Source organism: Arachis ipaensis, chromosome B8, assembly GCF_059453495.1.
Source record: "Arachis ipaensis isolate K30076 ecotype BB chromosome B8, ASM5945349v1, whole genome shotgun sequence".
Lineage (NCBI taxonomy): Eukaryota > Viridiplantae > Streptophyta > Magnoliopsida > Fabales > Fabaceae > Arachis > Arachis ipaensis.
The window spans coordinates 124678382-124691679 of NC_142443.1; the positions used below are offsets into that span (position 1 = coordinate 124678382).

At 34.4% G+C, this 13298-nt stretch overlaps 1 protein-coding gene across 4 annotated transcripts; it reads right to left on the reverse strand.

The window, feature by feature from the left end:
* Positions 1-406: 406 nt before the first annotated feature.
* On the reverse strand, positions 407-12961 carry HUA1 (floral homeotic protein (HUA1)). 4 transcript variants are annotated; one of them, XM_016314979.3, is made up of 11 exons: positions 12620-12959; positions 11101-11348; positions 7872-7931; positions 7660-7779; positions 7374-7577; positions 6939-6976; positions 6805-6851; positions 6597-6727; positions 2346-2405; positions 1297-1413; positions 407-728 (listed from the first exon to the last, which is right to left on the reverse strand). In XM_016314979.3, the coding sequence occupies exons 1-11, from the start codon at positions 12933-12935 to the stop codon at positions 579-581; spliced, it is 1491 nt and encodes a 496-aa protein (XP_016170465.2). In that variant the 5' UTR covers positions 12936-12959; the 3' UTR covers positions 407-578. The 4 variants fall into 4 exon arrangements, with proteins under 4 accessions (XP_016170465.2, XP_088352423.1, XP_088352424.1 ...); XM_088496297.1 differs by having other exon boundaries at positions 11101-11309; positions 12620-12957; XM_088496298.1 differs by lacking the exon at positions 7872-7931 and having other exon boundaries at positions 12620-12961.
* Between the last annotated feature and the right edge of the window lie 337 nt (positions 12962-13298).

The following is a 13298-nucleotide window of genomic DNA, read 5'->3' on the forward strand; positions in this document are numbered from 1 at the left end:
AAAATTGATTTAGAACATCTTTATAATTTTAAACTCCAAACCATTTATTTATTTGAATTACCCTATATATTATACACATATCAATTAAAAATTGTTCTTTTATGCTCAATATTCGTGTTTATTTGTCTGTATATCATATTTACGAAATGATACAAAGATGCATGAAATGGGGTTAAATTATGTTTTAAAAACTTCTTTTGAAAGAAAAAACAGATCTTAGAAATCTTATCAAGCTCTTTGCAAGGCTAGATTTGATTTTAACGATTATCTATGTATGTAAGTGTAATTTCATTCGACTACCCGCGCTTTTAGACTAGTTATAATTGCTAAAGTTTTGTAGCAATTTCCAGGTCAACGGACCATTAAGAGACCAAATTATAACCATGAGGGGAGAAACTAAACAAAATGAAGCAAAACGTGTTTGTTTTCTGATTACAGAAGCAAAGCATGTTTCTATCATGGCAGTTTGAATCATGCTAGGAAACGATAACCCAAAAGGCAGAAAGAGAATCATAAAATACAAAGTGAAACTTCATACAAGATCTCATTGATGGTGCAGAGCAGAACCAGAAGTCTTTTCATGAATCTGCTTCTCCTCCGTCAGTTGCGGATGTTCCTTGCGATTTTGCTATCTCGATAACTTCTCCGGGTGGCGGGTGGTCAAACTTACAGGTCGCACCAAACTTGCAAGTGCCAGTTTTCATGTAATACGGACAGATGCTAACACCCTGTGAGGACATCATATGTTGAAAGTACAAACATAATATACAGTTTTATGAAACACTTCAACATGCACATTGTTACTGAGGCATGTTAAATGGATAATGCTGAGTAAAGTACCAAAGTTACTCAAAAAATATTATGTTGCTAACAAAATTACCCATGAAAATAATGTCATTGACAAAATCACTCAAAAGTAAAATGGGAATTTTGTCCGTACAAAAGTATTCTTTAAGTAATCTTGGAATTTTTTCTTTCATGGATAATTTTGTCATGATATAACCTTTCATGGATATGTTTGGTATATTACTCAAATAATTCTTCTACAAGGACAAAATGCTCTGGAGCTGCCATTTGCTTTGGTTGGAGTTATTCACGTGCAATTCAAAACTCGGTATCAAGTTAAATAACTTCCAGTTGATTGAAACAACCTCCAAACTTAACTAACTATGGCAAACAATATAACTTGCACCATTTTGAGAATAAATAAAACAACTCATGTACTTGGGTATTAATGGAAAATGCAAATGATGGATGAATTTGTACCATGTATTCCAGGAAAATTATCAAACATACCTCTCTCCTAGGTAATCCTGCGGGAGTGAGCTTAATGCTTGATGTTGCTGATCGGTCAAGAGGGTGATGGAACTTGCATCTTTCCCCGAATTTGCACTCACCAGTTTTCATATAGAACTATATGGTAAATTGTGAAATATAAACCAAAAATCGTTAGATGTATAAGGCTCGAGCATTATTACAGCCTGAATAAAAACATGCAAGTTATGTTAAAATGATCAAATGCAGCTAAGAAACAGCAAATTCAATTCCTTAACGTATTCTACGGTACTCTATCCATGTTATGTTGAAAAGCATTATGATTTATGATAATATGAACTTCTTATCAATAAAATAAGTTAAATAGAACAAACTTTTTTTCGCACTGGGAATTATTACATCAGTGTCAATCATTAATTAAATTCAATTCAATAAGAAAAAGTGGCCACTCAGTGGTATTTGATTATATCAATTGTCCAAGCCTATTATCAAAGAAAGAGCTACGGTGCAGAAGTAAATTGCACCACTGCCATCAATAAATACCAGGTTTAAAACCTTTTTGTTGCAATTTAGCTCAAATATCTGGGAAAAAAGTGAACCCGTGCAAACAGTAAAGTCATATCCAAACAGAGTAGTTGATAGGTGCTTTATATATTTATTACTCTCCTTTTTATATATATATTGGTCTTTTCTATTGTGAAACACAACGATCTACACACAAGCAATATATTATTTTTCTCTCTCTTATCTAGTTACTCCAACATTTCTACCGAGTAACCATGAACCTTTAACAAGTAATAACATGCAAATGGCAGTAAAATTTTTACCTTTTATTTTATTTGTTTTTTATGAGAAAATTTTATTAAAATGGAGAGAAGAATAATACAAAATGAGGATAAGAGGCCTTCTACACAACAACAAAAATAAATGAAAAGATGTTTCTATGAAGCTTAGCTTTCCAATCTCTAAACATGTCTAAACAAACAAGGCACTAATAGTTACACACAAGCCACAAAAATACATATTGACAGATGATATCTATTCAACTGAAAATTAAGGTAAGCGCTTACATCGCATTCAATCTGTCCAGGACGCTGAGGATACATAATTTCTGCCACTCCAAGTTGAGACTGGAAAACAAGTCATATCCATGAGATGCATTAGCTTTCAGGTATTCTTTAACATAAAAATAATACAGGTGCAGGCTAAATACAAAAAGAAACTAATAGTTTCCACAAATGAACACCATAAAATAAAAAGAACTGAATGTAGGTAACACCATCAAGACAAACCAACATGGATGATCTGAGGAAGAAGATATGCAAAGCTAGCATGAAATTGGAAGGTATGTTTCTAGTATTAGACAGGCTCAGATTCTCCCAAAAACCTAATCCAATTCTTGCCTGAAACCTTTCAAAGTCACCCTGTCTCATACATATAGCCTCATCCTTCACTCCCATTGCTAAATGACTAAATCAGCAGAGTTGGTTACAAGTATGCTCTTTCCTTATGTCTATACCCTTATTTGCCCTTTCTTCTCTGCACTTAATGAGTCCATAAGAGAAATCTTCTTACCAAAAGCAGAATCAAACCCAAGATTGAAAAACATAAAATTATATGTGAAGCAAGTTTTCCAATGTCTCAACGTATCTGAGGGGGAAATCACTATAAAAGGATCATGCCCTTTGCACCAAACAGAGGGTAAATGTCTAATCCTATAATAATTAGCTTTATGATATATTAATCTAAAGGACCCTGATACAAACCAAGGGAAGTGTGACAATCAAATGGGACCCTCTACATGCAAATAACTGTTAAGCTGTAAATTGTAAGCGGGAGAGTGTGGGAATGTGACATACTGTCATGTGAGAGCTGCTATAGTGTTCTAGTTTGGGTGCTTTCATTGTCTGTTATTTCTAGATCTTTTATTCAGGTTAATATCTGTGGCAACTTATCAGACCCAAAATTTACTTGTCTTCATACGAGAAGGATAACCATATTCATGATATGTATCAGAAGACCAACATTATGTCAGAAAGTTAACATTTGAGCATGGGCAATTTTTCAAAAGATGCTAAGAATTTAATATTTGAGCAGTGATGCTTAACACATTGTTTGGATTGAGGGATTTGAAGGGAAAGAAAATAGGAGGAGAAAATAGATGGAAAAGTAAGTTTTTTGTTGTTTGGATGAGAAGAGAAAATAGAAGGGAAAGAAAAAAATTAATGTGGGGTCCACTAAATTATTTTCTCTCCACAAATGAGATGAGAATGAAGAGAAATGTGGCAAATATGAATAAAATTACATATTTACCTTTTATCATTAATAAATTATAATTTACATATAATATAGATAAGGGTATTAATGTAATTTTATACTATTATGATTTTCTTTCTTCTCACTTTTCTTTCCATCCAAACAAAAGAAAATTTTCTCTCCATTTTCTTTCCATCTATTTTCTCTTCATCCAAACAACATACAAATAACTCTAATTTTCCTTCTATTTTCTCTCCTCCCATTTTCTTTCCTCTTATTTTCTTTCCTTCTATTTTCTTTCCTATACCCAAACAAAGCATAAAGGAAGAGTAAGGGTATGGACAATGTATAATAAAGGATGTAAGCACAACAATAAATGGATCCAGCAATATAACAAAAACAAAGCAAAGATCATGACAATAAAAAATATTCAAAATATTTATTCCAGCAATATTTAATTCAAAATATTCATCCAGACTAAAAAATGCACATTGCACAAATAACACACTACAGGAGCCTCAAGGATCCTACAATTGCAGTTATGGATGACCTATAATTAAAGTATCAATTACGGGAACTGAACCCTAGACCTATGAGTTAGTGAAAATCATTCCTGCCATTTTAGACATGTCTGAATTTCCTGTTTAACAATGAAAGTAAGATTATAAAGACTTCATACCAAGAAGCATCCGAAATTACCAACCAAATTATTTTTTCTAAATATTCTTGGATAACTCACTGATATACAGAGTTGCAGAAACTATAGAGGGATCAAACTCATGAGTCATACTATGGAGTTATAGGAAAGGGTGATAGAACGAAAGCTGAGACAAGAAACATAAATAACAGATAACCAATTTGATTTTATGTCAGGCAGATCCATCACTGAAGTTACATACCTGTTAAAAAGGATGATAGAGAGGTATCGTAGTAATAAAAGGGATCTACATATGGTGTTTATTGATTTGGAAAAAAGCGTACGATAGGATGCCAAGGGAGGTCTTATGGAAGGTTTTGAAAAGGAAGAGAATAAGGATCGCATATATTCATGCAATTAAAGACATGTATGATAGGGTTACAACTAGTGTAAAGACTCAAGGTGGTGTGACAGAAAAATTTCCTATTAGAATAGGATTACACCAAGAATCATTCTTAAATTCATACATTTTCACATTAGTCTTGGAAGTACTCACAGAACATATCCAAGAGTGTATGTCATGGTGCATGCTTTTTGCCGATGATATCGTCCTTATGGGAGAGTCAAGCGAAGACCTAAATAAGAAATTAGATTTATAGAAAGAAGCTCTAGAAGTATATAGTCTACACATAAGCCGTAGCAAGACAGAATATATAAAATGTAAGTTCGGCCACCGAAAGGAAAACCCTAATATAGAGGTAAAGATTGGAGAAAATATCCTACAAAAAGTTAAAAGTTTTAGGTATCTTGGATGCATCATACAGGATAATGGAGAGATTGAACATAATGTAAATCATAGGATCCAAGCAGATTGGTCAAAATGACGGAATACGTCTAGTTTTATGTGACAAAAAAATGTCTCTAAAACTTTAGATAAATTCTATCGCACTACTACCAGACCAGCTATTCTTTATGGTACAAAGTGTTAGGCGGCCAAAGTAGGGGTGTCAAAAATCCCCAGGAGGCGGGGATCCCCGCGGAGACCGCCCCGAATGGGGCTCCGTTGGTGGGGAATTTTTCCCGTGGGGATGGGGATGGAAAACAAAATTACCCCAAGACAGGCGCGGGGACCCGAGCGGGGATCCCCGCTCCATCCCCGATAATTCTCCGAATGTTTGAAATTTCTTAAATAACCTTACTTTATTTCTAACATAGGTGGGTTTTTTTAGTAATTTTACCAATTAAAAAAACCCTAACCCTATTATTCAGTCTTCCCTACTCACTGTGTTGTATAATTTTGATTTTCTCTTCTTTTATGTATCTAAAGCAATTAGACATATATGATTTATAATTTTGAAATAGTTAGAGTTTGATTTTGAAATAGTTGCTTGATTTTCTCTCCTTCTATGTATCTAAAGCAATTATGATTTCTCTTGCTGAGTTTGTTGACCATCAAAGAATACTTGATGTTAAAGACTATATCTTATTGCTTTTTTTTAGAATGGAAATTGTATTTTAAGATTTTATTTTATGGATTATAATTTGCTATGTTGTATTTCTAAACTTATAATCTTGAATAAGATATGTTTGTGTGTTTGTAATAGTATTTTGTAGTTTGTTTTTTATTTTTTTTATATTTTTTACTATAATTTTCATATGAATGTTAAATATAAGGGGATGGGGAATGGGGCCCCGCGGGGAATATGGGGAACGTGGGGAATGGGGATGGGGACAATTATCCTCCCATGGCGGGGATCGGGGCGGGGCGGGGATGGGGATTAATTCTGGGGGCGGGGATGGAGATTAATTCTGGGGGCGGGGACGGGGAGCAGGGAAGCATCCCCCGCCCCCGCCCCCGCCCCGCCCCATTGACATCCCTAGGTCAAAGGAGAGGACGAACATAAGTTAAGTGTGGCAGAGATGAAGATGTTAGGATGAATGAGTGGTCATATACGATTGAATAGAATAAGAAATGAAGATATAAGAGAGAGAGTTGGAATAGCACCTATTGTAGAAAAGATGGTAGAATCACGTCTCAAGTGATTTGGACATGTGAAAAGAAGACCAGCAAAACATCCAATCAAGAAAGTAGATGAGATAGAAGATGGACAAGAGGTGAAAGTCAAAAGAAGACATAGGAAAACCATTCATAAGGTGGTCAAACGAAATCTACATGTAAATGGTCTCTTTGTAGACATGATACATGATAGAGCTTAATGGCGTCGTTTGATCCATGTAGCCGACCACCTATGAGGATAAGACTTTGTTGTTATTGTTGTATTCTTGGATAACTCACTGAAGTCCTGATTTTTTATAATAACAAGCAGCATCCCTAGCTCCCAACCATTTCCCGAAAGAATGCGCAGTTTACATTTTTTGCAATATGCACTAGTCAATGAGAATAAGTGAAACAAAAACCCCACATTACCATTGGATTTGACAACCTTGGGTCATATGCTTGATAAATAGGTACAGAAGGATTTATAGATCCAATACTTAGATTAGCAGCCATAGATGTCACCATAGAAGAACCAAATGTAGCAACTGGCGGATAAATTGCTGCAGAAAAAGTAAAGCCAGGTGAAATTATTGTTTGTCAAAGCTGAAAAGCATGACAACCAACATTGTATACATACCATTCCTGTCAGGATGGTTGTAGCGGCATGTAGCACCATACTTGCAACTGATTCATATGAATGAGTAAATTCAAGGACTCTAAATCCATCAAATACTTATATTTGAAACCAATACACAATAAAGTAACACTTACCTTCCAGTTTTCATGTAGAATGGGCAATCAACTTCCCCCTGTCAAAAGACATTTCTACGGTAAAAAACCAGGCTTTTGAAAACCATAAAGACAATAATAAACAGCATCATGTGACTATCACTACTTTATAAAACATCAAAGATAAAAATAAAGAAAATTAGCTTACAAAGGTTCCAACCTAGCAAAAGTATGAGTTACACAGCCAGAAAACCAATTCATGCAGGCAAATTGAAAATGAAAATCATGCTTTCTGCTACAATCATTCTTAGGTGTCACAGGAACAATGCTTCTCAACATGGATCAAAGCAGCATACAACAACAAAATAATCAAACAAAAAGCAAAACTCCACGAAAAATGATAGTGGATGAATTGGTATATTCTTCCATTTTAGACAAAGACTAAACACACACACAAAATTATTAGAGTATTCATACCATTCTTACTGGAAGTCCTTTGCTATTATGCAATAGTGGAGACAAGAAAGATTGTGTATCTCCTGTTGCTCCCTCCCTTATGGAATTTTCTTGTGTTTGTTCAGCATTATAACTCAGTTCATCAGACGTCAGAATCTGGATGTCTTTCGGGTGATGGAATCTACAAGTAGCACCAAATTTACATCTCCCAGTCTTCACATAGAACTACATAGATATAAAAGAAGAGGTGACCTAGAGATCTTAAATGATGGCTCATCTCATGTAATATACAAGAAAAGTAACTAACCGCACAGAGGGGCTCTGATGGCCTCTCAGGTAAGGCAGAAATTTCACCATTTTCAGAAGATCTTGGATGATTAAACTTGCACTTTGAACCAAACTTGCATCTCTGAGTTTTAATAAAGTACTGCAACACATTGGAACTCAATTAATCAGAAAGTATCCAACATATCAGAAGGAAAAAAAAGAGGAAAAAGAGTAATTGCAAATTCTACTTACTGGACAGTCTGGTTCTCCTATTCTCTCAGGAAGTGTTTCACTCGAAACAGTGTTTGAAATCTAAATCAGAAGTTAATCAATTATGTGTAGCATAAAAAATTAGTAATTCTACTTTGTATTGGAGAAATATAAATTTGCAAGGTGATCATATTTCAACTTTTGCAACTGAAAGCTAGTGCGGGAAGAGATAAATATAAAAAGACAAGAACAACAAAAAACACAAAATGCCATATTTACTCCAGAAGAATAAACAATTGAAACAGAGTAATGTTAGCATGGAAAATAGGCAGGCCATGGATATTCGAAATACAATATTTCTCACCTGTGTGCTAATATAAAAACTTACGGACAGCTTAGTATAAGGAATACAAATAAAAATAAAAATACCAACTATGGAAATTAGATATCTGCCATAAACAACAATAACATAAAAGAACAGGAGTTCAAAACAGAAAAGGAACATCCAGTCTTTCCCCATGTGGAGAATCCCATTAAAGAAATTTTGTGCCACACCAAAAGAGTCTACTAAAACAAAATATACTATAAAGATAAATCCACATTGTCATAAAAAGGATCACTTTGATTGTTTTAGGCATTGCATCCCTCTGAATGTAATCAGAACTTTGTCCAATATATATTACAATTTAAAAGAAATAGCTTATCAAACACAGCAAACTTATTAAGAATAAAAGTTATTCATAACATGACTGGATTCAATAGGTAGTTATATACGGGTCCCGGTGATGCAAGAAATGGCTGATATATTTAGGTCAAGAAAGCCAGATTCAGGGATAAAGATGAAAATCATCACAGTACGAAATGAAGTAAGCTTCAAATTTCAGTCAAGCATGAAGCATCCAAGGTAAGAAGCGATAAAATATCTTCTGAAATATATTCCTCAAAATAACTAAACAGTTCACAAAAATATATAATTATCACATAACTTAGTATAGAAAAGAAGGGGATTTCTCCCATATGCCTATAAAATTCAAGGGTATCGATACCCTTGGGAATATTAAGAACTTCACATGTTCAACTGATTCAAGTTGCTAAATATTTTCAATTAAATTTTTATTATTTTTCAAATAATTAAACTTGTTATGAAATTCACAAGCGTTGAATCTAAAAATAGTAAATACTAGCAATAACTTTATGAAATCAAGGGTAATTAAGGAAATCCACAAAAAAATAAGATGGAGTGGCGTCAATTTTTTATGGGTGGAATCCCATTAAGAGAATAGATTCGATAGAAGATGGACCAGTGGTTACGGGCAAAGAAATACCTAAGAAAACTCAAGATGAAGTTATCAAGAGAGATTACAACAAAACACTCACTATAGACATGATATATGGTAGAGTGCAATGGTGTCATTTGGTATATATAGCTAACTCCAACAAGTTGGATAAAGCTCTGTTGTTGTTGTTATTCACTATGTATTTTGACTTTCCAATTTGTATTAAAATATTAGCAAGACTAAAACCAGTTATGTTAGTCAAGTTTTTTGTTTCTCTCTCTGCCACTGTTCAACTCAAAGTTACAAATCTTCAATGTTTCAACAATCAACCCCATCCACATTGTTGTGCCACATCACACCACTACAAACTCGATGTCATTAGACTGGTGGTAATCATCTTTGCTAGATGAGTGCTGGTTTGCAGCATCTATCCTTCCATGCAGCACTTCGAGCACCAGCATCTCAGAACTTCCACCAAAATAATCTGACCATGCCCAACATCACTGTTTTAGACTTTGGTTTCTCCAGTATGATGGCTCTTAGGCTTGCTATTTCTCCAACATCTGTGTCGTTGGAATTGCAGAAGAATCAAGATTCCTGTTGTTGCAGCTCAATCCCAGCTTTAACATGCAATTCCAGAAACAAGTGTGTTTCATGTGATTTTCATTGAGCAGGCAAGGCCTGGCATCAGATCAGATGAACTGAATAATAACTCAAGTGATTTTGACTATCGTGTTACAACATAGCTTTTGGTTACTTCCTTTGACTTTAATCTTATTCCCAGGACTGCAATGGCATTTTCCCATTCTAGGTAACAATGAGCCATGACTGTGCAGTTGAGGCTAGCTCTCTAACAGCGCTTGCAAAGTGGTTCATTAACATGGTGTTACTTTCGCCTCAAACCTAATATCGCCTCTACCCATCTCGTTCTCTCCTAACCAATCATCAGGCACTGCCAGTGTGTACATTCTTAAAGTTTTAAATAAGGAGTATAATCTATGATATCTATATCATACCTTAGCATACATCATATAATATCTCTTAGGATGATTTTGATATTTATCATTATTGTCTGAGTATGTCCTTATAAGTATTAGAGTTTTCTATTATCATAAATAGGGACTAGTATTCCTCTCTTGTAATACACAACATATTACACAATTTATTCAGAGTAATATATTGATATAATTTCAGTCTATCTCTTCCTCTCCTACCAAAAACCCTCAATCTCAACATTAACATTAAAGACATGCAAAGTGTTTGTAGAAGGTTACATCGTGCAACCAATTGGATTTGTTGCTCATGACCAATATTGACAAACTTGCTCCTTGTGTTCTCTTTCAAGTTTGAAATAGTATCCAATTCCAATGTTCTCTATCAACTATCAAGGACCATTTCTAGAGGCCCACAATTGGTTTCCTATAGCTAACATACCTCATTACATCAGTTCCATTTGAACTTAAATCAAACAGAACATATAATCCCAATTTACCTTCTGCAGAGATTCAACTTCTAAGAGAATGGGACCAGAACAATGAAGTCCTGACTAGTTGGCTACGGAAGTTCCAATACCATCACCAACAATCTCATATGAATGTTTAGCACAATTAGTTTTATTTAGTACAAAATATCTCTGTATACAATGTTGGGCACTGACTTACATAGAAATCAGGGGTTTATATATATATATACACACACACACACACATAAACATCAAGAAACATGCTTGTTTTGGTTAGTCAGTATAAAGTAATACATACTTGTCCAAACTAGTATATAGTATGCAGCTATATTGTTCCATATATGCTCAAGTCTATAATTTTCGTTAAATAAGTCTGGGAATAGTGAGATACATGTCAGTTTGCAATATAACCAATAGTAAATGTAGTATACAATGATATAGTTTTAATAGCCATAATAATAATAATAATAATAATAATAATAATAATAATAATAATAATAATAATAATAATAATAAATACAAAAACAGTCACCTCTTTCCAATCTGGTATTCCACCGTCAGGAACCCAAATAGGATGGTCAAATTTGCAGCTATCTCCAAATTTACAGGTTCTTGTAAGCATATAGTGGGCACAATCCTTCTCTCCTGGTCTCTGGGGATATATAGGCAAATTGCTTCCACTTTCATATCTAGGGCGCTTAGCTAGTGAGTTTGTAGAATACCAAGCTTCGCTTTGCCCAACTGTGTTTGGGATACCCAAAATGGTTGGATAGTAGAGTGCTATAGTAGATAATAGACAAGTATATAGAATAAAAAAAAAAGCAAATATATGATGTTATCTTATAAGTTTGACTAAGAAAATAATTTAGGGATAGAAAGAATATATCGTGTGTTAGAAAAAGGAGATACCTATTGTTCAATGAAACAGTATAGAAGCTTTAAATTATACACTTATAAGAGTATATATCAAAATAATAGCAATACAAATTACACAAACATATCATATTAAGAAAATATGTTATATGTGAAATAGTAAAACTATGCACTCTTTTAGGTCAAAATGTCAAATATTTTTTTGTAGCAATTATCGTCGTTGCTGCTCAAATCAGCCATCAAACATACACTGCACACATTTTCTATATATATATATATATATATATATATATATATTGGCTCATTGGCTATACTGGCCCTGGCATTGTGTGAAATTCCTAAATCTATATACATTCCACCTAAGCCCGTGCTACTTGAGTTAGACATAGTTACAAACAATTAAATTTGACAAGCAAGCTATGCTTCCTAAATAGTATATTCTGATGGTACAAAGGAACATTCAAGAATTATTACATAAAACTGGTGTTAACTGCCAAGATCAATGCAAAGACAGTAGGATGTTGTTATTTGCATCCTTGTTGCTATTCACTATACATCTTCAACATAAACATTTAGTAAGCTTGCTAGGAACCTGCAAACTACCAACATTTACCTTGAGAATTACAAGTAAAACATGGTATTTGCAATATACTATAGATTGTACCCAGTAAAATACTAGTTAACCCCCAACTCAAACAAAGACAGCTAATATGGTCAACTCATCAGCAATCAATTAATTATCAGTTGTGACGCTACTCAAAACCCACAAATCAGACCCCACAAAGATGCTAACCTTAACCCATCTCAATCATATTCTAAAGCAAGATTTCAGTATTTCATGGGATTTCAATCACTCACAAGCTACTTTCTCCGTTTTTAATTAAATGTGCACTTTTGAAATACTTTCCTTTCCTTTTTCTAGTCCTATCCCTTATTAATAAACTCCAATCATCCTCAATAACAGGGTCAAGCCACCAAGACAGGGTAAGTGTGTAAAGTAAATAATAATTTTGTAAATCGCATTGTTACTCTTGTAACCCTAATTAATAAAAAAACAGAAGGAAGTTCAATTCACAAAGCAAATAGAAGTCTCCGAAACATCTCATCAGGACAAAGGGGAAAAAAATGAAATCGAAGTAAGAGAGAATCTTGAAGAAGCTCATGAAGAGGGTAATTACATTCAGAAGAGCGTTTCAGGTCGAGCGCGGGGGAGCCACCATTTGCGGCAGCGGCAGCGGCGGCGATGGCAGCAGGCCAAGAAGAAGCTTGAAGCAAGTGGGATGCGGAGGAAGAGTTAGGTCCGGCGGTGACGGAAGAAACTCTGGAGACAACCCCTGGCGGCCCAATGTCGGCGTCGGTAGCAGTAGTGGCGGCGGAGGACGTGAAGCGGAGCGCTGCATCGCGGCGGTGGGAGAGGAACATGGCATTTGGAACTCTGTAGTTGGTAGGGCTGTAAGTGTATACATGTGATTTTGATTTTCCATTTTTTAACATTTTCAAGGAGCCATAAAAAAATAATAAATATATAAATATTTTATATATATAAAGAATGCAAGTTTAGACGCGATAACAATGCTGCTTTCTATTCCAACGGTTAAACAATGAAAATAGAAATGAGTGTAGTGAGTGTGATTGAAGTGTTCTATAGAGAACCCACCTAGACAAAACAATCAAACCTCCAATTAATATATAATTTAAATAAATTTAGATTTGAAAGTTAATTAACATGTTATTAAGAATGCTGATATAGCAGCCACAAGCTATAACTCAAGTGGTATATAATCTCTTTATACTCACTTAAAAATTGCGAATTCGAATATCATTTTTAATCTTGGAAAAAAAACTGATATAGCAGAA